This window comes from Falco cherrug, chromosome 1 (genome assembly GCF_023634085.1).
Source record: "Falco cherrug isolate bFalChe1 chromosome 1, bFalChe1.pri, whole genome shotgun sequence".
NCBI lineage: Eukaryota > Metazoa > Chordata > Aves > Falconiformes > Falconidae > Falco > Falco cherrug.
This window is the reverse complement of record NC_073697.1, coordinates 27,064,736-27,091,732: the sequence shown is the minus strand read 5'-3', so window position 1 is coordinate 27,091,732 and position 26,997 is coordinate 27,064,736. Positions and strand designations below refer to the sequence as shown.

At 39.3% G+C, this 26,997-nt stretch overlaps 1 protein-coding gene across 2 annotated transcripts in view; it reads right to left on the bottom strand.

Moving 5' to 3' along the window:
* PDS5A (PDS5 cohesin associated factor A) overlaps positions 1 to 26,972 on the bottom strand; it is an 85,947-nt gene extending 58,975 nt beyond the window's left edge. The window contains exons 1-2 of one of the 2 annotated variants that reach the window (XM_055724572.1): positions 26,615 to 26,972; positions 25,630 to 25,800 (exon numbers count right to left, since the gene is read on the bottom strand). In XM_055724572.1, the coding sequence (XP_055580547.1) occupies positions 25,630 to 25,800; positions 26,615 to 26,641 (198 nt within the window). In that variant the 5' untranslated portion in view covers positions 26,642 to 26,972. The remainder of the gene's footprint in view (positions 1 to 25,629; positions 25,801 to 26,614) is intronic. The other variant, XM_055724567.1, reaches the window with a different exon arrangement.
* Between the last annotated feature and the right edge of the window lie 25 nt (positions 26,973 to 26,997).

Genomic DNA, 26,997 nt, shown 5'->3' with positions numbered 1-26,997 from the left:
CCACCCAAGCCACAGAAGGCAAAGGCAGGGACTGGGAGAATGAAGAACTGCCTGCTGTAGGAGAAGATCAGGTTTGAGACCATCTAAGGAACTTTAAGGTGTACAATTCCATGGGACCTGATGAGATGCATCTGTGGGTCCTGAGGGAACTGTCGGATGAAGTGGCTAAGCCACTTTTCACCATATTTGAGAAGTCATGGCCACCTGGTAAAGTTCCCATGGACTGGAAAAGGGAAACATCACCTCCATTTTTAAAAAGGGGGAAAAGGAAAACGCAGGGAACTATAGGCCAGTCTGTCTCACTTTGGTGTCTGACAAGATCATGGAACAGATCCTTCTGGAATCTATACTAAGGCACACGGAAAACAAGGAGGTAATTGGTGAACAGCCAACACAGCTTCACTGAAAGCAAACTGTGCCTGACAAATTTGGTGGCCTTCTACAACGGGGTTACAGCATTGGTGGATAAGGGAAGAGCAACTGATGTCATCTACCTGGATTGTGCAAAGCACGTGACACTTCTCACACTCTCCCACATGACACCCTTGTCTCTAAATTGGAGACACATGGATTTGACAGATGGATGACTCAGTGGATAAGGAACTGGCTGGATGGTCACACTCAAAGAGGTGCAGATAACGGTTCAACATCCAAGTGGAGACAGATGATGAGTGGCGCTCCTCAGGGATCAGCATTGGGACTGGTGCTGTTTAACATATCTGTTGGTGACATAGACAGTGGGATCGAGTACACCCTCAGCAAGTCCACCAACACCACCAAGCTGTGTGGTGTGGTTGATACTCTAGAGGGAAGTGCTAACAGCCAGAGGGACCTTGACAGGCGGGCCTGAGCAAACCTCACAACAAGGCCAAGTGCAAGGTCTTGCACATGGGTCAGGGCAATCCCAAGCACAAACACAGGCTGGGTGGAGACTGGATTAGGAGCAGCCTTGAAGGACTTGGAGGCACTGGTTGGTAAGAAGCTCAGCACAGCCTGGCAATGCGCACTTGCAACCCAGAAAGCCAACAGTATCGTGGGCTGCACCAAAAGAAGCCTGACCAGCAGTTGAAGGAGGTGATTTTCTTCTTCCACTCTGCTCTTGTGAGATCTCACCTGGAGTATGGCATCCAGCTGTGGGGGCCCCCAACTTAAGAAAGACATGGACCTGTTGGAACGAGTCCAGAGGAGGGCCACAAAGGCTATCAGAGTACTGGAGCACCTCTCCTATGAAGACAGGCTGAGAGAGTTGGGGTTGTTCATCCTGGAGAAGGGAAGGCCTTGGAGAGACCTTATTGTGGCCTTTCAGTGCTTAAAGGGGGCTTATAAGAAAGATGGGGACAGACTTTTTTTAGCAGGGTCTGTAGCGATAAGGCAAGGGGTAACAGCTTTTAAACAAAAGAAGGTATATTTGATTAGATATTAGGAAGAAATACTTTATTGTGAGGATGGTGAGACACTGGAACAGGTTGCCCAGAGAAGTTGTGGATGCCCCATCCCTGGAAGTGTTCAAGGCTAGGTCAGATGGGTCTTTGAGCATCGTGGTCTAGTGGAAGGTGTTGGAACTTGGGTGATCTTTAAGATCCCTTCCAACCCAAACCATTCCATGATATGTGAATCACAGAAAAAAAAAATGAACTGGAAAGGAGCTGATGCATTTTTGTGAAGTTTTGCTGTTGTCATTAGTAAAACAAAAAGTAGCACTCCATTCCTGGCACTGTTAGTAACCCCTGAAAGATAAATTTTATTGTCCAATTTCTACGACAAATTCTATCTAATCTATACTCTCTGATGAGAGAGTTAACTGGCTCTGAAAAAAAAAAAAGTTGAACAAAAGATTATACAAAACATATTGTATGCTCTTCAGGGCAAAGACTATTTGCTTCCTTCTTTATACCCTGCTCACCAAGCGAAGCCAATGACCAGCATTTCTAGATGTGACTCAGCTGTATCACAACAGATGTAAAGCTTATGCAGGAACAGCAATGGTAACCTGTACAGTAATTCCCCTCTGACTAGGCAAACTGTTTAACTGGCTGTTCTTCTCCTGGGGACTTACCTACACTGGGCTTTTCTTTGGAGATTCAGACAACTGCCAGTCAAAGACTTGTAATTTACCACTATCTTCACATTGGTAAAATGGCATGTTCTCTATTACTTTACTTGCATTGAGCAACTCTGAGACTATCTTCCAGATGTTAAATTAATCTGACATATGAAAAAGCAGAAAGACTAACTACTACTTGTAATAAAAACAGTATACTGAGCGGTTCACGAATTATTTGAAGTAACTTCCTTGATACACGCATTTTAAAGTAACCCCATAATGAACATAACTACACCACACATACAGCATCATAATCAAATTGGACAAGTATTGTTACCAATTTGGGAGACAGGTTGTACAATTACCCACATGTTGTACCTCTGTAATTAACACACAGCAGAATTCCAGTTCTGCTGTAAATCTACAAGATTCCTCAAGTAACATAAATGCAACAGACAGGGTCAAAAAGGCTATAAAATGAGAAAAATAAGATGCATTAATCCAAGATGTCTTTTATAGCACAAATTAGAACATGCTACTTAAACAGTGGCATAATACTTTGCCCCACAAAATCAGTCACGTAACATTGACATTTTGATTACAGCAACTTGTATGGACTGCTGCAAGGAAAGGCTGCAAAAAAAGTATGCTTCCTAAGATTACAACAGCACAAAAGGAAGTAAAACTGTGTCCTTCCTGCCCAGCAAAAGACAATCCTAATGCTGTTATCCCTGCATGTGATAGATCTTGTACTCTTTGGTCATGAACAAGCCCATAGGAAAAATCAGATTTGTGATGTGCAAAAAAAAAAACCCCCAAAACCTACAGGCCCTTCCTTATCAGTACAGCTTTGACAAAATATAACCTCTTGTTCAGAATTGAGTATTTTAGACAGTATCATTGACTTAAAGTTTTTGTTGTAGGAAGATCAGGAAGATTCAAAACCATTTTTATACAACCTCAGTTTCTTCACTGCTATATGTAATAATATGAAGGTGCTGCTTCCTGCAAGCCAAATGGTATTTCAAAGCCAAGTCTATTTTGTCTTTAAGCAGGTACCACCATGCTTCATGTAAGAATATCTTGTAAGTTCATTCATATCTGCTGTTGTAACAATGTAAGATCTTTTTCATCTCTCCTCTCTTTGGAAATAGTCGCTATTTTAAGCTATTAAAATAAAAGAGCCCAACCCACTCCACCAAAACAGGCTGTGGTTTTGGTTTTTTCTGAAGATGTTAAAATTTGTAATTAAGGAGAAAGTAGATTATCGGCTTTAACGGCCTGGAATTTAACAGAACTTCCCTTAAAACCAGCTGGCTGCAGTACTATCTTTCTTGCAGTTCTGTACACACTGACAGGATAAAAAACACTGAAGGAGGAGGAAGCACAGACAGAAATTCAGACTTATTTGCCAACCAGGAGTCACAGTATCATACAGTTCAAAACCTCTCCCAGTACCTATGATTTTGGTTCCACATGACATGGAGATCCAGTTTAACTACCTACCTGCTGCCACCACCTCCTTATCCCTTTCCCATTACTCACCCTGTCATGCATCTAGCCATGCAGTGCCACTGCCTACTTTACGCTGGCCTCAACACTTGTTGAGTAACTCCATGGGTCATTAACTTACTAACCTGACTGAAAACCACCTCAGAAAACTGTCCAGGACTTATTTTGACAGGCATAGTTAGATCACAGACGACATGAAAACTTCCAGAGTCAGTAGAATGGAAGGTAGATAGAATTCAATGGCCAAGACCAGGGAGGAAAGAATTTAGCCTTCCAGTACCTGAACTCTTAAAAACCAAACTGATAGTAACACAATTTCTTAACCTTAATAGTGGCAAGCATATGAAACCTGACATGGGCAGCTAAATTCAAATCCTACTGGTCCCCCAGAAAATTTATGTTTACCTCTATTCATTAGAAACTGGCCTAAGATATGACCGCTGATCATTTCAAATTCAAGATCTCAGAAACATGCTGTTACAGTAATTTCCAGAACTTGTACGCAATGATATCAATTGATTTATTCGTTTTAATTTAATTATATATTTCCTGGTTTTGTATCATGACTGAGACAGCAGGGGTTCCCCACTTGCCTTCCTAAGCCAGCACTTTTACTTTGCATTCCAGGTTCTTACTGTTCTCATCACATCCTCATCTCATACCTTTGGAGGCAAAGGTTCACTGGAACTGCAACACTGCACAGAGCACATTCACACAGTATTCAAACAAGCACACATGCCTAATTTATACAACCAATGCATAACATCCATAGTGTTTACCATTGGGCTTTTTACCCAGCATTAAGTTCTGTTAGATTTTTGAACAGAAGCTGTTTAGTGAAACATTTCACTGACCGCCTAGACTCATGCACCGATCTTCCCTGACTTAGTCCTTTACAACTTCCTAAAGTCGGCAAGTAGGGGTTTTTTTCTCTCACTATATTCCTCACCTTGATTTTACTGACAGTAAGTCTACAGCCTTCCACTGGATTCACGCCACTCACTTAAATTATTTGACTAAATAGGAATTCTGTGAAGTCTTCCTTGGTTGTGATCAACCAAACCAACTCACCTAACCCTGTTTTCTGTTTCCCAAACAGCTAAAAAGTTTTCAAGAGTGCAGAGTACTATCTAACCTTAGGTCACTGTATGGCTCATCATTACAGAAATTATTTTTTAATCTACTTTTTGTTTACAGTCAGCTTTTGATGCATGACAACACTTGACTTCTGAAGCCAAGACCTTTTAAAACTGCTTTAAAGAAACATTAAGAAATATTGCTAGTTTGGCCTTACCATATGGAAATCTTTTTTTTTTTTTGTTATCCTAGTTTTAAACTATTTCACACAATTTTTCTATGACACGAGCTATAATACTGTGAATCAAACCACACATTTTAACAATGTGCATATATTTCTTCTCAGATAACGAGAAGAGACAGTATACATTTATCAGCACATTATCTCTTTGTACTCATGCTAGTCACCATCTCTTACACATCCATGATTTGAGTCTGCTGCCACAGCACTAGTTTTAATTTTATTTTTTTAAAGAAATTCAGTCTTCAGCAGTATCTAGTCTTTATTATTGGAAAGATCTGTAACAATATTCTTTCCAATTTTCCTGCCAAAATCTAACAATTGTTTAAGTACTCTAAAGAAGGCTCATAAATTGAAACACTGAAAGTCTTCTAAGTTCTCATAAACTTTGCTTCCACATACATAGATACATAACAAAAGAGTATTTGCAGAGGGACTAAAAAGAGCTTATTCTTTAAACATTCTAATGATAATTCAAGACATCATCAGTTAGAAGCATTTCATAAAATAGCCCTTTTCCCCTAGGTATACTAGCAAGTGTTATATATGGCTGGGGCAAAACCAAAAAATTCTTAAAAGCATATTCCCCACGGTGAAGGAGTTTCTGTTTCCATATGAAGTTTCCCAAATACTTTGATAATCGCCTCCAGATGTGAGAGAGAGGATTCTTTATAACCAGCTCACTGCTGTGTGATGATTCATTTCCTCTTCCAAAGAAAAGGTGCCGCTGGACAAGAACAACAATGGCATTTTCATTTCTACTGTGAATTGACTGTAAGGATTCACTTTCAAGTGAATATTTAGGCTCAGTTCTCACAACAAAATAATGTACTAAGAGTTTCACATTGAAACACAACTAGAGGGCTATGCTTTCAGCAATACTGACATTTTAAAGACTATATCCATGTCTTTTTCTACACCATGTGCAGGTGCATCCTGTGGTACACCATACAGTCTCCCTGACTCAGTCATCCAGAAGAAGGCGGCACACAAAGCACATCGTACTCTTTGCTGCTGTGTTCCAACACAATGAAAAAAATGAGACACACAAAAAAAGTATTTTATTCTAAGAAAAGAGTTTTTCTATTTCAGCAATCTTGTAAAGTGTGGTGAGTTGAAAACTCACCATACCTACTGAAGCAGAAAATTATGCAAAGTATTTGTACCTTGATCTCTAGCTCTGATTGCACAGTATGCAATAGTAAGAGCAGAAAGAAATTAAAATTTCTTTCATGGAACTTGTTCAATGACTGGCAATTACACATAATACCATCATACTCAGTAGCATAGGAAGGTATCAAGGTGAACAAGAAAACACATTTCAGCCATGGCATTCATTTTCTGGTTTCTTCAGAAGCTAGATTCCGCTGAACCTTACGACTGAACATTAGGAGGCAAATCATGTGAAACCCCAATACAAACCTGTATCTAGTGATAAAGCTGCACTGAAAAATTTTGTCTACATGTGTGTCATCTACTGGAGCCTTAATACAGGACTGTCATTAACAGCTATTATCAAGAATGCAGAAGATGTGGGTTTCCATTCATATATGAAAGGCTGGACAAAATCAGAACTGTAAAACTGTAAAAAGTTTTAATGTTTCACAATCAAAACTAATACTACAAATCAGCAACAATAACAAAAAAACCCTAACCAATGGCACATCAAATCAGAACCTGCTCCCCAGAGGCAGTGGCCAACATGGACATCCTGTTCATCTCACTGCCACAAACTCCAGCCAGAAGCTGGTGGCATAGCAGCTACCACACCTACCAAACCAGACACACTTCCACAAAGAATTTCTATTCAGACAAATTACCTTTCTCCAATGAGGCACTGTTTTACCAGAACATTTTGCTACCTGTTGAGCACTAATTTCTCTATTATTAACACACACCGAAGAAGTTATCTCTTTAGGCAGCTACCAGGATCAAAAATAGGGCACTCTAGAATGGACTGAAGGCAAAATGCAGACATTGCTTACTCTGTGTGTGGTTGGTGATTTCCTTTTACTTTTAAGTAGCCCAATTAAAAAAAAGTTTCTGGAAATTCTTAAAGCACAGGAAAAAAACTGGTGCATGGAAAACTGGACCTGAAACATATCTGGAGTGTTTCCTGGCTATAAATCTTATTTAATTCTTTAATAAGGAAGAAGAAAATCATGTCTTGTTCAATGCTTGTGCATGAAAAGTACTGTATTGGTAGAATTCATTTAATAAGTTTAAATTATTTTACTTTGAATAATGACAAGTATCCCTAGTAATAAAGACTGATTTCTGATATGTGTTAAAAGAATGAAAAAATATTTTAAAGCAGTTTTCCATTTTTAAAGTTCTCTTTTAAATGAGAACAAAAGGCACCAATATTGCTGATATAAGGATATGGAAGTCAAATACACAGTGCTCAGCAACAGGATGATGCTAAAGACATAATGATTATGTGTAGGATATTCAGTTTCTGAAAAATAAGCCTGGAAAATGAATATGACAAGCCTATGTATTTTATTATAATGCAGGTAGCAAAGAACAATATGAAAAGTCTTCAATAAATTCAACTTATAATATGACCATTATAATTAATCATACCGTCATAAGAAATCAATATTAAGTGTGGAAATATTTCAAATTTAATATATTATTCACAGAAAGCATTTTGGAGAACTTTACATGACATTATTTAAAATGCAATTTTTAATGTTTTTACTGTTCATTTTATGATACAGTATTTCACACAAGAACGTAGATTTGTCCAATCTGGGTATGGGAGTGAGATGCATTGTTTGTCCAAGAAAAAATAAAAATGGAAGAGGCAAAGGGAGGATACTGAGGAAAAGAAAGGAAGATAGAAAAATCCCAGACTTTTCCCCATTCATCTGTGTGTCTCATATCCATTTTTATTTGTTGAATCTTGATATTTACACACAATCACCAGTCACCAGACTATGTTTTCACTTGGCTCTAACTTTGCTAAACATTCTAGTAATATTTCCAAGCCATATAGCAACACTGAGTTGATCAAAAATTATTCCCCATCCAAATTACGTATTCTATTTCCAAAACAAAGACTTTTTTTACCTAATTAAAGAAAAAGATCAAATTACTGCTTTTACAGAGCTCTACTATAGCTTTCTGCAGTAGCAATACTATTTTAAAGGATAACATGTCACCTCTGTCACCACCAGCTGTGGTGGCTTTGTTGATTTCCTGCAGTTACTCTGATTTCAGGCTAATGAAGTCTTGTCTGGGAATTCTCCTCTAATATTTTATGAGCTTTAAGTAACCGAGAGTTCTGCAATTATTTTTTCTATCAGTTCCATCAAATTCTTGCCCTGTGGATAACTAGAGTATGCCTGTATCTGCCGTTCCTGTCCCTCAACATTCCACATATGTAATCACACAGTTTTATAGCTACTGATGTTGCTAAGGGAAGAAGCAGGCAATATATCAGATAAAGTGTTAATGCAAGGCATTTTTTGTTGTTTTTTAGAATGTTTTCAAAACACGTCTGACTTGTTTTAAGAAGTCCTAGTAAGTAGACTTCTTATACTAAAACTTTTATTAGTGAAATACGGATGCCACAAATATCAGACAGTACACTGCAATTTCCTTTCTTTGCAAGAAACAGATTGCAGATGAAGACTTCATGGTATGACCATTCCTACCACAGACATCAGGTATTCACCATTAGACAGACTCCCCAGACCATTCTTGGTGAGTCTACTCACATGACGTGCACTGTGCAGCATTTTCACATTTTAACCTTTACATTCACTTCTGCTTTATTTTGAAGTTTTCTAATTAGCGTAACGATTCCATTATCTAAGAAAACACATGGGAGTTTCAGCAAAAAAAATCCAAATATATAACTATGCAAGGAAGAACTCAAATCAGGCAGACTTCTCAAAGTTACAGGCTGAAAAGTCCTTGTATACCATTTTTATTAAAATATACACTATTTATATGTTTATTTTATATATTTAAATACACTATATAAATTCAGTCTCAAAATTAACCATGCTGAATTTAGATGAAAATAACACTTCACTAAACTATGTTGCTGAAATCAGGAACCTCCAAGCACTAAGTATCATTTAAATAGCTGCCAGCAACATTCTCATAAAGAATGCCTAAAAGAGAAATCACAGAAAATTTTTGAAGGTCTGGCATTCTTAAAAAAGCACTTGAGGCACAGCAGCTCTGTATTTGCAAAATGCTTTGTCATGTTCATCTAGAAAAATCACTCAGCCTCTTCATGACAAAATCTGAGAAATTTCAGCCCCAAGAGTACAGAACAATGTAAAAGTCAATCCACTTCTTGAGGTTATGCCCCTAAAATTACTTTAATACCTAGTTTAATACTTCATTAAAGTATTCTGTTACCCAATAAATCTTACAGTTTCTAAGAGTCTCACAGTACAGTTATTTAAACTTATTCAATAAATCTACCAATACAACAATAGCCCTGTCTCAAGACAGTGCATACACTGCAACACTGAATAAATTTTGTCCTCACTTGAAATAGCTGGAAGATGAATCTGATTCCCTTTATAAGATCAGACACCTGAAACAATACTAACCTACCCCAAGGATGAACATCAATTTGGTACCCACTGGCAGAGGATTTGGTCATTTCACAAATGTCTGCATCTGAAATGAAGAGACAGTGCCAAAGACAAACCTGAAAAGCTTACAGAGAAGACAGCAAGCCTCAGCCTAAAAAATTATGATTGCCCAGAACACATAAAGCACACACATGATCAAGAGTACTGCATTGAAGTGGCCTGAAGCCACAAGCAAAAATAATGGCTTGTTGGTTTAAAAATTATCTTTGTTTTTGTTTCTCTGACTCAAAAATAGACCAAAGATTCAACTTCACTTGCTCACCTGCAGTGACCTCAGAACAGCAGTCCACATGCATATGCTGAAGATTTAAAAAGCAGCTAAAAATATAAAAAAAAATATTAAAAAGAATGATTGGGAAAATGGGAAAAAGGAGGGGAAGTGTTATCTATAGAAGGACACAACAGATCTCTCCCACATACAAATTCTGCAGGAGAATGACAACTAGTTGACCAGGTGATTGTCAAAATAGACCACTTCATTCTTCTTAAGCATACGTGGGACATTACGTAAGCACAAAATTTAACTTTTAACTAAAAGCTTTCTAGACTATATAGTTACTGCCTTCTGTTTCTGAATCCCGTATAAAGTTCTTATGTTTGTCTTAGGCTTGCATACACAAGACTTAAAATAGATGAAGTTCCATTGCTTTTACTTTCAAATGCCAAAACAGGATGAAACTCAGTTTCATTCATCTTCTGTAGGTTGTTCTTCTGGGTTTTTTCTGTGTTTTGGTTTAATGTTTTTTTTTAAATCTCCCTCAGATCATAGCATGCAGGTCAGCAGCATACTGAAATGGTTTACCAAAAAAACCTGTGGAACGTATCTAGATATGTTTGTTCTCTCACCTTTCCATCCTGAAAAGAAAAATGTAACAGTGCCATATTTTATTCTGATTGAATCGGTGGTGGTGTTTTTGTAGTTTGAAATCAAAACACTCCACAATGCATATTCATAGCAAGAAAGGAAGACTTCAGAAGTGCACTTTGGCCTACAGATTTTAGAGATTTGCAACAGCCTTCAATAGCTGCAGGAGTTCATTGAACATCCTAAAAATGTTGTTGGCTAAGATTTATGCCAGGAGAGAAGAGCTCTAATCTTTAGTGCCTAAAATTCAGGCATTAAGCTGAAGCCATTTAGCACCTTAAAGAAAAGGGCTGAGACCTACTACTTGACTATGAACTTCATGGGAAATTAGCGTAGGAGGAGACAAGAACAAGTTGCTGCCCAAGTAACTTCTATTGAGGAAAATGCTTCAGTATTTGTATTAGACAGTCCCAAAATACTGACACATTCATGGTAAAATTAATCATACAATCCTGTTCCAGATGTTGAGAGCAGAGTAAATAAGTGTAATTTGGATAGGGCTGAAATTCCTAGCTAAGCAGAGAGGCCAGAAGCTGTTACTCCCAGATGCTACTACTGGCACTTTCCTCACTAGTGGTTAAGCACTGCCCTGTACTAAGGACCAAAAAGAAGTGCTAAAGGGAAACATCCAGCAAAGGAAACTGAAGGATGGAGAAAAATGCTTCCTGATGGTCACCTGAGCAGTGCCTTGCTCAACTTTAACTAAGCCTATGTCTTTTGCCAGAGCTCACTCTGTTCACACACAGGATAGTGGCAAAATCAAGGGGTAACATTCAAATCAGGTAGCAGCCACCTGCACACAGTTGACACTGCATCTACAACATTTGTTTGAATTTGCTTTAGGAGCTGCTTTCAGATGTCAAAAGGAGGACTTCAGAAGACAAGTGATTCTTGGGAGAGTCAGGTATTGAGAGGCCAAGTAGTAGACACAGTAGTTTTCCATAACTGAATACACTCTTCTAAGTGAAGCATTTTGTATCCTGTATGCTTATCACTTCTCTTGGGTGAGAAAGCAGTATCTCCTAGTCAGCGATCTCAGAGAAGCCCAGGAAAACCAGAACATCTTCCTCCCTCATTTTCAGTATGACAGCTTTGCATGTATTCTGCTCTGAATTAAGAAACTGCAAAGTCAGTTTACAGTAAAATTGGTATTAAGCCTCCATCTAGCTTCCCTTTGCAACATCATTATTATATAGGATCAATGCACCCAAGCTTCTCTTGTCTTGGTCAAGCCTCTGAACATTTGACCCATTGGCCAAGAACGGTATCAGTTACTCACAATCTTTTTTCATATACCATCAAAGACTTGAAAGATAATGAGAGATTTTGAATGAAGACTCACTTAAGGTCTCCAGAATTTATTTACAAACAAAAAGACCAAACCCCAGGAATCCCAATATACTACTGATCGGTGCCATAGATTCATTCCTTAAACATTATTTTGAAGGTTTCCGAATTGAACATTACAAATAAAGGTTTAATTTAATAATACTACAGAATGGAACAACTAAAAACAAGAAGCCACAAACCCACACACTCAATACATGAGTTGAAATCGAATTATTTCAAAGTGAGGATTTGTATAATCAAAATCATCCATACAAATTCATCCAACAGTTTCTGGCAATATTCCCATGCAGCTATTTTCACAGAAGTTTCCATATACAAATTACTATGGGCAAATTTCTCATTGATTGGGAATAAGGTTGGCTGAAGTTTGACAACTACAGAATTTCAATGCATACACCACCACAGAAGAGCAAGCTACTGCCTGGTAAACACTGTCTCTTCAAATAAACAAAATTACATTCAAACATTTTTCAACAGTAGCCAGATTTCTGGCCTATCAAGGAATCCTTAACAATATATTCTGCACAATTCTCAGGCCCTGAAGTGTATGAAATACGAGTTAAACAGTAACACTTAAAGAAGAAGATTTTTCACTTTCTCTGAATAATTCTGGAAGAGCTTCATGTGAAACAGCAAACTCATGGTCTGCTCCTGCTATGAGCCCTGCGGAGTGTTAATAATGCTGGCTTTGGGATAACACAAAAAAAGATTCTACCGCTTGCATTTTATCAGTCCATGCTTGGTGGGGGGTAGCGGAGAAAGCCATTTATGATGCCCATCTGCTGAGTAGTACAATTTTTTGTGAATGTGTGATTACCTGAAAATAAGACTCATTTCCATATATGTGTAGGTATGCACACACATATTCCCCTATAGACAGATACACATCCTTAAGTTAGCACAACTTGTTGTATAAAGAACAATCAACTACAGCAGGCATTAGGAGGGGAAAAAAATAAGAATGAAAGCTGGCATGAAGACAAATCTGTTTGCAAGCACTGGCCTGTACTGCCTACTCTAGTTCAAGTCACAGCACAAGACTCAGTAGTTTGGACTTCAAAACAGGAAAAGACCAGTCTAAACATCAAACACCACATCTCTAATGATAATACTGGTACAGAACTGTGAGCCATCAGGCTTACAGAGGCCTGAAAAACACGGAAACTTCAAATTTTTTCTTTTGCACAAATGGGAATGACAGTAAGGGGAAAAAAAAGAGGAAATCAAACATTCCTAGAGAAAGAAGTGTACATAAGTACCTCTCACTATTATCACACCAATTCTGAAGTCCAATGAAAGCAATCACGTATTAGGATGAATGGGATGATCCATTACAGCAGCTATCAGCTAAAGCATTAGAAAATTCATTGTGGATTCTACAACATCCACATTACTTCAAAATTACTGGCACCAGCACAATCCATGCATTTGCGTATAAACATGGCACTGATTTCAATTGTTTCCAGCCAGAGAACATTCTCCTGTGTACCTTAGTTTCTTTTTCAGACGTGTAAGTGTAGCACATCATTCACTGCACGTACATTTGCAGATCTAAGAAACATGGGACACAATTTTGTACACAGATACTGCTTCACCAAACTGGGGTAGGGGTTTGTAGTGTTTCTTAGGGTCAACCCAAATCTGTCAGACCTGTCTGTCTATTACTCCAGCACGCATGCAACTGATGAGTGATGTTACTGAGAAATCCCTTTTTCTGGCCACGTTACTTTTCAGACGGATCCGCTTCTTGACCCAGCCCACTACACGGCTATATAAATGCACAGAGGAGGGTGGGACTGCCTCAGCCCAATCTTAAAGAGTGCAGTTTAGTGGATCTTTTAAGTTGTTTTAATAAGGTCAAACTCAATGAATACAGTGTTCCAAATTAAGCTCACAGCAAGTAACAGTTCTACTACCCCATGACCACCATACAGCTTCTGCCAACAGAAGGAGGGGGTAGTAGGTGAGTCTGCATAAGTCACATTGATCCAAATGAAAACTAACCTGGGGGGGAAAAAAAAGTTTTTTAATAGGATCACTTCCACAATCCAGTATCCTGCAGGCCACAGACACACCTGGGCTGCTGTGTGTAAAAAGATGGCCCACAAGCAAGCAAGAGTACTTCACTGGCTCAAAGTGCTGGTTTTGGTGCATGTGCTTCCACACATTGCAGTAGGGTGAAGCACACCAGCTTTTGATTCCCGGCAATCCTCCAGCTACTGTGTAGCAACTCCATCCTTTCCAACCATACTACCGTTCCCCTCCTTGCCTACAATCACCATGTACCTCCATTTTTTACTTTTCTCCTCTTACTCTTATCAAACTTTGTTTCAATGACTTTGAGAGTGTTCCCAACTCAGTTAAGACAAACAGCTTTGAATCATTATTCTCCCTCAACAGCAATGGCGGCAGCAGTGAAGATAATTGTTTCCTTCCGCAGAAGTAGTCAGGTACAATGGCGTCAGGATGACAAGTTTCCAAAACACAATTCTGGCACTCCATAAAAAGGACTTGCATTTTTTAATGTTTAAATAAACTAACTTGCTTCTGACTATGTTAAAATACCTGCTACGTGGGTCAGGTCAGATTACTAAACTGACTCCCAATTCTCTGCAGAACTAACCTTCCATTACTTACCAAGCCACCTTTTCACCTTTCCTGATGAAATTATTTTTGCCCATAGTTCTGTTTTCAAGCAGAAGATTGACAAAGATGATGAAAAGCAGCGGGAAAACTCTAAACAAATCCTCCAAAAATGCTAACAATTAGTATTTTTCTTATTTCTAAAATTTTGAGGCTAGTTTTAAAATTAATTTTATGATGTTGCATGATGCTAGGCTTTTAACCAAAGTGTTGACAGGCGTTCAATCAGAGAGTATACAGAAACTGGAAGTCCTCACAACCCACGTACAGGCTAAAGTCAGAATGACTCTGAAGAGTCTCAAGACAGTGCAAATTAGGGCACAGCTCCACAGTATGATTTCTCAGGAGGCAGAGACAGTGTAAGAGTCCCTGAAGAAGTCTCTCAAACCAGCTTCATTGCCAGATAAAATAGAGTGGAGAACTCCATCCTCACCTGTGTATCTGAGTATCAAAATCCAATTTTAGCATCAGAAATGGAGTGGCACACAGAGCTGCTACTCTAGGATGACTATGCTCTAATCTGCTTAACAAATTCAACTGAGACCAGGATGGTCCAATGTGCTCAAGAAGCTAAACTAAGAACAATACGTAAAGCTTTCAAAATGAAACAAAATTAAATGGCAGCCTTTTTACTTTTCAATCTGACTGAAGGTGTTTTAACCTTTAAAAGGGAAACAAAGGCTAGGACTGAAAAAGCGTTAATTTTGGAAAGCATAACGCACCATCCCTGCTTTCTCAGCTGAGGTTTAGAAACACAGCCTTTGTTTTCACTCCCAGTTCAAAAAGACTTTACAACTTATTAGGCTTTCTACTGACCTACTGCCGGTTGTACTGATGTGTATATATTCTACAAAGATACAGGTTTTGTACTTGATGAACCCTCCCATTTCCTAAAGCAGAACTCTCCTGATTTTACAGCAGTCTAGACTACCAGTTCCAACTGGTACAGAGCTGAAATCTTATTTCCAGATTTCCCAATTTCCCTTAGACTTCACAGTTATGCCTACTTTCATATTCTACATACATTTTTAAAGAAAAAAACTGTCACTAACAGTTCACAAATGCAACTACTAGACCCTCATTTACTGACTTCACACAAGCAAATACTTCCTTTCTTGCCACTGGAATTTTACTGGTGATAGCAGAAGTGGGAACTTTAGAGAAGGATTAGAAGTTTTTCAGAAATAGTGACACATGCCAATTACATTTACAAAGGATGACTGAATAAGGTATTTAAATAAACATGTATTTTCAGCAAAAAGCTTTAAAGTTGCCTTGCATTTCTTTGTTTTGCTTTGTAAGTGAATGAATGTTAACTGTGCGGTAATTCAGAGCTCAGAGCGAGCCAGTGGTCCAAAAACAAACACGGAGGGCAACCTTCTCCACCTCCCCCCAGATTGCTGAATTCTGTTTCTACCATCAAAAGTATCAAGTTTACTTTGTTTCGTTCTTATTACTGCAACAGCTTAAGAATTAAACTTTTCTTCATTTATTCTACAATATGTTGCACAACTGTACGAATGAAGGGACATAATTTCTGAATGATTTTTCTCCACTGTTTCATGTAAACAAAGTTTTTAAAGAAAAATTATATCCTTTCTGACTGACTAGGACATCAGGACTAAAGCCTAGAGAAAGGCACCACAGTCAGAGTGTGTGAGTTAAGTGACCAAGCATTTTTTTTTTATTTTAAATCACATGAAGGTAACAATTCTTATATTCCTCAGAATTTAATTTCCAGTAATTCCTTACTAAATTACGACTATGGTTTGATTAAAATTCAATAATGAGTTTACTACAGAGAACCATTATTGCATTTTGGATAATTAAGTACATGCATATATTTTCAAATAGTAACAGAAGAGAACACAATTAAAACACAAAATTGTATCAAAACAACAGGATTTACCCTACTTTGACTACTCAAATCCATCTGAAGGTAGTTTTAAGGGGAAATATCAAACAGTAGTTTCCTTTCATCACATTGGTAACACCAGTAACGTCAATCAGTTTCGGTTTTTTTCCAAAGAACAACATATTTTAAAAAACTTTTCACATCCACACTACGGCATCATCATAAGGCTCAAACTGCACATTTTCTTTATACTGGGCACCTGCTAAGTTCAACTAAGTTTTCACTACACAGATTTTGCTTCAGCATTTGTACCATCATCATGATTCTAAGCAGCCAAAATAAACAGAAAAAACAAAATTATTTAAGAAAAATACTATAGAAAACATTAACTAAAGAACCTAGTGATCATCTTTTGAGATTTTTAGCTACTAGTGCATCACATAAGCAGTTTCCATCAAGATGATCAAGGAACGTAGGAATCCTTTGTAGCTATTAAACCCCCACCACTTTAAAGTTAAAAAAATAGTAATATTTTCAAATACCATGCACAGCCCTCTACTAGTCTGTGGGTTGAGAAAGTATTTAAAAGTTTGTGTGCTTTATTTTAGCTTTTCACCTCATTTACTGCTGCTATATGAAATGAATTTTACCATAAGCAGCAAAATTAATGATGGCTGGTTTCCAACAAATCTGTTGCCCATCACCGTTCTCTAAGAGCGCTGCCAACTCACTCCCTTCTGCACTCCTCACTCTCATCCTCCTGCACTACCTGCCCACCTCCTTCTGGGTGCCGTGCCTGGAGAGCTGGACCAGGGCGGGTGGGGTGGGTGGGCAGCACATTCCCTATAGCATTCGAAACACCCATGTCAGAATTAGTTGAATTTATTCCAGCTAGCATAAGGGCTGCTGCCTTTTGAAATGTTTAACAGTGCTGGTCCACTTTCCTTTCTATAAACAGAACTCTGATGTCTCTTATTCTGCTTCGCACCAATTAGACAAATCTTGCATCTCTGAAACCCTTGCCCTACTGTCAGCAAGTTCTGAACTAAAGTAACTTCAAGAAAGATCAGCAGCAAAGAAATTTGAGCGGCTGACCAGATAAAACCTTTTTTCATTAGAAAAGCAAGCTAAACACATTTGCCCAGACAAAGCACTATCACATATACAAAATGAAAAACACAAATATGTTTTCTTTCAATTTTTGAGAGGCTGATTCTCAGGCACTTAAAACTACAGTAATGAGATTTTCATAATAACAACAAGTTTGAAGTTCATCTCTTGTGTTAGATGTGGTGATAGAACAGTTCAAAGATTGTAAGTTATACAATGTAAAAAAATAATATTGTAAATGTGCAGATCTCCTGCAGATCTGAAGCTATTCCCTGATGGTCAATCAGGTTATTTCCATAGAAGGCCGTAAGAAAGCAGAGAGTACAACTGCAGAGGAAATGGTATTCTTTAATGACTGCAAAGCAAATGCTAATTCTACTGAACAGCAACATAACTACTTTTTAAAAAAAAAAAAAACACACACAAATGTGCATTTTTCAGGTGCTGTAGCCAAGCAAAGAAAGGGGTGAGGGAAGACTCCAGAAATATTTTATTTATGCAAACTTCTTTTAAAATGTTCTTTCTCCTTCTCTTTCATCTTCAGTGTCTGTATCAGTTTAAAAAAGTATTTTTAAATCAAAAAGGCATATGTCTCTTTAATGCTTATGAATGCATTCTGCCAGTACAAAACTTTTTCTCTGCTTCAACAGTTTGGAAAGTTTTGATAAATCTCCTGGAGACAGATGTCATACTTTCTACCATGAGGTATTAGAATGCAACACTAAAACAGTGTAAGGCCTATAATTGCTAATGACTACCAAACAGTGTTTCAGCAAAAGGTGACAGGCTCTATTCATGTAAGACAACAGAGTACCATTAAGATTAGGTAATATAACTGAACAACTGGAAAGAAATGGGAACTCACTGGAGAATAACTAAGACATTAAAAAGGCTGAGCAGTCTTCACAGTTAATTTGAATGGATTTTTCTCCACACCATGGCTGCAAAACTGATCCTAACACTGCAGCTCTGACAGCTCCATCAGATAAGTATGTATCATCTGTCTCACATAAATAAAACATATGTATAGGATATCCCATGCTATCTAGGTACCACAAAATTTTCAACCTTCATTTCTAAGCAGGAACATACTTTGTGCCAATTTCATCTTTGTTTACCTTTAACAGTACTTCATCATGCTTAAGACATCTTTGCAACAGCCAAATTCTGATGTCAGCACAGCAGTGGGAATACAGTTCATTAGTTTACTGCAGCTGCAGAGCCAGCAAACACACATTGCTTTGAGTGACACCAATAATAGGCATGTGGTTTAGATTTCTAGGTAACAATAGTGATTAAAAAGATATTGCAGTCTAAAAAAAAAAAAATCATATATGAAGAATGTTTAACATAGATTGTGGACTAGACAAAAGTTTGGTTTCTGTAACTACTAAAATGGCTATAATGTGTACTGTGAATGAATTACCTGCTATTTATTTTGTCTGATTTTCTTTCTGGTAGCAAAAGATGCACATAGGCATTAAGCAAAATAATATTAATTGATTCACAAGTGGACAAGGAAGAAAAGTAACCTCAGATGATGTTTCATACCCCTTCCCATCAATCATCTCCACATTACTGTCTGCAAACCAAGGGATATTTTTTTTTTTCATTTCATAGCACTGTTGTGAGATTAACACTTCATTTATGAGTCTCCGAGCACAGCTACGGCTCCTGCTGTTTTGCAAACTTAGGCATACAAACTTCTCATAAAAATGCACTGATGTGTCAAGGATTTTGCAACCAAACTTTATTTAAAATATCTGAATACACAAAAAGTCTCCCACATTATACCATAAAAATACATACTGACAGGCACACCCACCTGAAGTGACATATCGAAGTATGTCACTTATACTAAAGACAACATCAAAAATCAATTCAGCTGTGGTCTGCTGCAACCTTCCAGTATGACTCTGAGAAATATGTAACCTTTAACAACTGCTTAAGTTTCAATTTCAATGAATGCTCTTTCTTCAGGAGAGGGGGGCAAAACCAGAAATTCCTCATCTGCTGTCATTTATTATTTTATATGCTTTTATCTTATTCACCTCTTTTCCAAGTATAATCCTATAATTCTCAAATCTCTAGTCAACCTGCTCAATCCTGACGTTACAGTATTTGGTAAGTGATTACATACCCTCCTTTCCTCCCTCTCCTTAAAAAACAAACAAACAAACAAACAAAAACAAAACACACAAAACCCAACCTCAACCAAAAACCTGAAGCCATTACTTGGTTCAGTCCACAGAAAGGACTTGCTCTGAAGTTAATCAAGGTTATTTGGTAGAGGAGCGTATTACTCAAAGGCCATCTTTCTTATTTATTGAAGCTGGAAGACTGTAACTGAAGGGAAATATTGCAGGAAAGGAATATTCTATGCCGTGTTTTAAAAGTTTAGTCTGAAGACTCTCACCCTAGCCTCCACCTATTACAAAGTTTCTATAGGAACTTGTGGTCTGAACATGTAAAGTGTAGCAGAATGCACAAGTCACATTTTAGAAATGCCAGATCAGGCATATGAAGCTAGCTTGTCTTTTTTTGTGTTTGGGTTTGGTTTTTTCCTTTTCAGTGGCTCTTCAGTTCCCGATCTTTTGAACTGCAATTAACATGATGTACTCACCTCACAAAAAAGCATTAGCACAAGAATAAAACTAATTATTTCAGGTTTATGATGGAATAAACAAGGGCATAAGGACTTCTGAACTCATCCATTTTGGTGGTCAGTCATCAGAAGTTATCATTCCTGGTTTAGCAACCTCTGTTTTTTCCCCCTTTCAAATTGGGACTTCTTTTATTTCACTATATATTTATCTTATTGTTGCTGGGAAACCATTAAAATAGTATCATACATGTGAAATTGTATGTTAATTACTGATGCACTTGTAACAAAATTTTGTTAAAATCAGATACAAAACCAAAAGGGTCTCATCATCAGTCAATTTGAAATTCAGTAACATCTGGGTGAACTGGGTGAGCTTACATGGTCTATTTCTCTAAAGATTAATGAAATTGGGACATTTACAAAGCAAACAGCTATATTCCATTGAAAAAAAAAAAACAGGACAAGATTTCTTCTTTGACTAGCGGCCTGTCCCAGTTAATGGAAAACTTGATTGTTGCAAGAGTCAAACTAATTAAAAAGATTAAACTATGAGCAAAATCAAATTAGAAATTTGGCTTTAGGCTTATGTGGCCAGCAAAGCTCAAGAACACTAAACGGCAGTCTGCAGTTAAATACAATTAATGGAAGTTTTAGAATTGTTAGAATAATTAACTGTGGATCACTTCTGTAACCTGGCTATATGACCTCCACAAAACTGATTAGAATTTTTAAATATAAGCATGTAAGTACATGCAAGTCAGAGGTTTCACCCATGAAAATACCCATGTCACCAAGTCTTGCCAGCAAATTGTATTTATTAACTAGTACAATCCAACATACTTAATATGTACACCTTTCCCCTCACACATAGATTTTCTTCTCCAGGATAATAAATCTGTATTTTTTAGTTCTGTTCTAAATAACTACCTAAGCATAGCCAGGTCACATCAAAGGTGCATCTAACTACACAATCTCAGAGAACATCCATTAATTTCTGCAAAAGTATCAGGATGAGCGAAGAGCAACCTTTTCTTCCCTCTCACATACCTCCAGCCTACTCCAAAACATTTAAGTAGAAAATACAACCAACCTTTCTCAATTTTACCATTATATAACAGATGCTTAAAACTCACCTGTGTGTAATATGATAAATTATTAGCATTAACTATTTCTAGTGACATGAGGATAATCTTCCAAAGACAAAGATGCAACAGGCCCAGCAACAAAGAGGCCAACATTTAATAACCAGAGCAATATGCAAAAAGACAATGGGAAGAAGGAAAGCAAGTGTTTGTTTCTCTCTGGCACCAATACATAGCCAAAACCTAAGAAATGCCACGGGACAAGATAAGGAAAATCTCAAGACACACCAAGAGTGTGTCTTCTCCAGGTGATCACAAGCTAGGCCTTGGGGTTGGGTGGCAGAGGGAAAACTGGGGAGAGAGGGTAGAAAGGTATATGTGGAAATCAAAAGAAACTTTCACAGAAAATGCCTTGCCAGACTATCACCATGGGAAAAGCAACAAGAGTGCTGGACTGGCTGAGAAACAAAAGAAAAATCACTCCCCAAAACTAACACAAGCACCCTGCCCGCCCTGCACCTCCCCCCCCCCCCCCGAAAAACCCAGAATACTAACCCCAGCTTTGATAGAGAACTACATTGCCCTCAATAAATTCTAACCTATGAAACTCTTAATTTCACAAAAACAGGGTTTTACACTGTCTTAAACCTTTGTTAAAAATCTCTATGTTGCAACTAGTTTATCACTCCTTTTCCTTTGGAAGGTTTCAGAAACACCCTTTTTCCTGGGGGTGGGGTGGGGTACTTTTGTATCTTTAGTGTCTGATTAAATGTGCTTTTTACAGATTTTATGGATTAGTGCTGCTTACACCGATATCTATAGGTAAAAGAAAATGCTGCACTGTAGATTTCTTTTTTTCTACAGACTTGTCATACACTTTACCAAACTGTATAGTTGTTGGTACAAAGCTATACCTGAACTTGTCATGATGCATTATTTCTTTTACTAAAAAAAAAAAAATATCTAGCAGGTGAGGTGGTTTTGCAGAAACATACAGAAGTCCTCATCTCTATCTCAGAAGTCAACATTTGCAAACTTTTATGTTCAAATTGACTCTGAAGTTCCTTCAACACTCTAAGGCAGGAGTGCCACAAAAGGAAGTTGCTTTTCCCCCGCTGTGCTGGCACAAGTATTTGTGAACTCTCAGGATAAATCAGGCAAAAATTATTCAGACTAAAATTAACATAGGTCTGGCTTTTGGGGTCTTTTTCCTCCTAAGTTTTAACCCAGATCTGTTTACCCATCCATTTTGGCACGCAGCAAAGCAAATGCTTGTAGATAAGGTACACAACAGAGGCTGGGACAAGCAGCAGAGCAAGCCACTTCTTTTCAGTTCTGGTTTTGCCTACAAAGTCAAGTCTCTGAGAAAGTCAGTCTCTATGCATTTTGGATTCGTGGAGCTATTTTTAGCATACCTGACAATTAAGTACACTACTATTGATCTTATTAATAATTATTACAAGGTTCTACATCAATGACATCAAAATATTCTCTTGTGACAAAGAAAGTGGTATCTGAGATGTAATAGTTTACTGACAACAGTATACAAGTCTGGAATTTGACAAGGCAGTAAAATACAGTCAATTTGAAAAAAATGTTAATAGTCAGTATCCACTTTGCTGCAAAGCTTCTCTATGAGTTTCTAAAACTTCCTTCAACTATCTTACAGGAAAAAACATATTGCTAATACAATTGTTCTCAACTTTTTCTTGTTCTCAAACTCTATTTAGTTGCTGGATAGATTTTGGAACTAAAGGACTACTTGGTGCCTTAGAATTGTCTGTTGTTTTCCACTTCTGTCACCTGTTTAAATAAAAGTTATTACCTCTCCCCACAAGCCTTACTAAATTGACAACCATCTGACTGTCCTGAAACCAATCACTACATTACTTGAAAAGATGCACTGTACAGAGAAACAAAAAACAAGCAAAAAAAAAATTATTTTCTAGTCAAAGTACAGTAAGCCTCAACTCTGCTACATGCTAGCTGCACAATTAGATTAAACTTACTTGGATCTATTAAACTGCCACTTGTCCCCAACCATAGCAAACCAGTTAAAATCACTTCTTCAATAGCTGAAATTATACATCACATACTGTCCCACTCTAAGAAGGCATCAACCCATCAATGTAATCTAACACACCAGAAATCCCCTTTGACTCCATTAAAGCACCTGAACTGGTGTTTCATTCATTATACATATGCAATCCAGAGGCTTTTCCTTTCTACGTCACCCTCAGTACTCTTCCATTTTCAGGACAGTGCTAATGTTACCATACAGATATATCAAAACACTGTAAAAGAATCTGGCCTACATTTTATTACCCACAACCCCAAGCAGAAAGAGGGAAAGGATAGAAAAACATTCTTTTTAAAAGTCCTTGGCACAAAAGCTGCTGCTCAGGCACTCTGGGACAGGTGCCCAGAATGTCTCAAGTTCCAATAATATGAAAAGCCTTCATTACAAGAAGAGGTTTGGACACAAAAATACAGATGCAGTATCAGAAAAGTTGCTAATAAGGACACAAATTTGTAACCAATTAAGTTGACCATGACTTCAATAAGCTAAAAGTACAAAAATTTGCAGGACATGACCCAAAGCCTGGTGGCCAAAACACCAAGTTACACACGCATCTTCTGTAAGACACACAGAGCATCTTTAGATCACGCATGGCCAAGAAGGTGGCAAACCCACTAGTTTCAAGGGCTGATTCATGCCTGAATTTGTACATTCTGCTAAAGGTGGCTTTTATCACTCAGTCATATTTAAAGTTGTGGAAACTTAACTTTTAAGTGAACAAAACTTTTCCAAGCATTTCCATCCCAAGCACTGCATCATCATAATATTCCACATGCCAGAATGAATTTGGTTTCATAGATCAAGTATGTATTATATGATATATATAGGTATATATATTATATATATGATAAGATTAGATAAAAAGCATGGATTTCATAAATAAAGATTATATATGTCTATACAAAAACATAAAGAGTAAAATACTTGTTGGTTTAGTTCGAAACTGTACAATACTTCCAATTTTCTTGATGCTTCAGTGAAGTTAATATCTGACCAAAAAAAATCCTCAAACTCAGATTAAGCAGTACCAGTAAGATAAGAAAAATCTTTCTCTGTTGTTTCAGTGATGGTAGGTCCACTAGCAAAATATTTGTTCCCATTTAAAGTTTGCCTATGGTCTTAAGGTCGTCTGAATTCCTTAACAGTAGTTCATTAAAAAATCTGCTTTTAGCCTGAAAATTATGTCCAGCACACACACATGAATTCAGCAAAACATGTCTGTTATCTAAGAATGGCATAGCTCACCATTGCAAGTTCTCCAACAGGGACAAAATAATATACCTGTTTCAATGAGCACCTCAAAACTGCACTCCTCCCCGTTCCACATGGACTTTTATTCAAGGTCTCTGTCCAAACAATCAAAACTCTAGGATCTTCTCCTGTAACTGGCAATATTCCACTGGAGTTTCGAAAATACTAGACTGGACTTGTCCATTCAATAAATCGCAAAACTGTAATTGGACAACAAGGCTCATTTTCAAAGAAACAACTGACATGTGCTTTGTTGCTTTGAAAGCAAAGCACAAAGCCTATATTCTCTTCACATTTATAGGTAAGAGATTTTTTCGATGTACTGACTATACAAGACTGTGATTTCTATTTTTCAGTCTTTGCGGCGTCACTGTTGTGATGGGACACAGATCAACAGATGAGAGAATTATTCCAATCTCTGAAAAATTATTACTACATCTTCACCTGGGCACAGGACCAAATCCTAGGTTACAACAACTTTCTGGTCCAAAGACCATGGCGTTAACAAACCAGCTGTGCCAATATTTGATCGATGCTCAACTTCTCTGGTTTCAGCATAGAGTTAAGAAATAATGCTACTGTATCACTGTAGTATTTCATGTTTCCAGTGGAAAAAAGGAATAAAACCCCAATAAAACACAGAGGTAAGCCTCACAGTCCCCCAGGATGCTGTCAAGCAAGCAAAGATGTTTTTGTAACTGTCCCTTTTGCTTAGGAAAATTTAGTAACTTTACCAAGCACCAGTTATACTGAATAGGAAAGAAACTGTATGTGTTATATCAAATTGCAAAATCTGAGGCAGGTTTTACATATTAAACAATTTCAAAATTAACCTACACACTCCAGAAATTCATCTTTGCTGTTTGTAAACAGTGCTATCTTTTCAGTCAAGAACACCCTTAGCTAGCTCTACTTGTTTCTGCCGCTCAACTACGTTTGCTCAAGGCGCTGGAACCCCCAAAAGCCTTCGAGCTTACCAACAAAAATTATCAGTAACATATCCTGCAATTATTACTTATGATTCCACTTCAGACCCTCCCCAAAACTGTGGATGTATTTCACGTACAAATTAGCAGTTTAACATATCAACTCTGGCTTTGAGGGAGCTCACAGAAGTACTGCCACGAATTACAAAAATGACTCCTCTTTTATAGAAAAGCAGGATCTGCAGGTAAGAAGGAGACATTTCAACTGTGACAAGGAAACCCTGGCAATTCTCCTTTCCAGTGATGAAATGTTTCTCTTAAGAAGCAAAAGTTGCAGGGAAGGGGGTGGTGATCAGGATTGCTCACCTTTAACCGTTTAACCACCTCATCGTTGGTAATTTTATCCGTAATCTCCTTCACTCCAGGAGGATAGTAGATGATTTTACCATCGGCAGCAGGTTTTGGTTGGGTAGCAGGGAAGTCCATCCTGGTGCTGCTGGTTATAAACTTTCCTTCTCCACAGTCCTCTACCGGCCTCTATCGGTCAGAAAACAAAAGTTCAGCAGAATGGAAACGACTTTCTAACCCTCTTTTTCCATTTCTCACCCTCAATTCGCAGAAGGCCCCGCTGATCACCCCGCCGGCTGCGCCCCCCGCCGCTGCCCCCGCCGCATCCTCCCGCCCCAGGCGCGCTGGAGCGAGGCCCTGACCGCCGCCGCCGCCGCCCCCCGCAACTCCAGCCCCTCCATTCCCCTCCGGCGCCTCCTTTCATTGCGGGGCTGCTCCAGCCCAACACCAATAGTTCGGAGCTGACGGTTTTACGACGAAATTTCGGGCTCGATCGAAGGATGCCCCGGGGCCGAGGGCCCGCTACGCCCCGAAGGGGGGCCAGGCGGTGCGATTCCCGGCCCCGGGGAGGGCCCCGGAGCCGGCACGCCGGCCCCGGAGCCGGGAGACGAGGCCTAAACAGTTAGGCCTCAAAACTATCAGGAGGCAGAGAAACCAACAGGAGAGGGGGGAGGGAGGGAGGGAGGCGGCGGCGAGCGCAAACAAAACACCCCCGCCGGCCCCCCCCGCCCGGCGCCGAGCCCCCCGCCCGGCCCCCCCGCGGCGGCGGGAGCCCCCCCGGGGAGGGGGCCAGGCCACTCTCCACTTTCCATTTGTTCCCGCAACTTCATGTCCCCTCAGCCCCTCGCCCCGCAGCCCCTCCTCGCTCCGCCGCCCCGCACCCGGCCGGGCCCACAAAGAGCCCCCCAACCCCCCGGCTCCGCGCACACACCCCCGCCGGCCGCGGGCGACGGAAAGGGGGGGAGCGGGGACGGAGGGAAGCGGGACCCGGAGCCGCCTTTACCTCATGCAGCTCCGGAAGGTGCAGCATTGAGTAGCCTCCGTGCCGGGTGGTCCTCGCTGCTTCTCCGCCACCCCCGCCGGCCGCTGCCCTCGCTGCTCCCGCCGCCTCCCTGCTCCGCGGTGCGGCGGCGGCTCCTGGTCGGGGAGGGGTGGGGGGAGGGGGAAGCTGCTCGGTGGCGGCAGCGGCGGCGGTGGCTGGGGAGAAGGGGGAGGCTCCGGCGGAGCGTGCGCCGCGGGGACACAGTGCCGCTCTCCGTCCGGCCGGGGAAGAACAGCCCGGGAGGAGGCTCCGCGCCGCCCCCCTCCCCTTGCCCGCCCGCCCTCGGGCCTGGGGCCGGGCCCGCAGCGCCGCCCAGCCAGGATCCCCCAGCCCCAGCCCCGGGG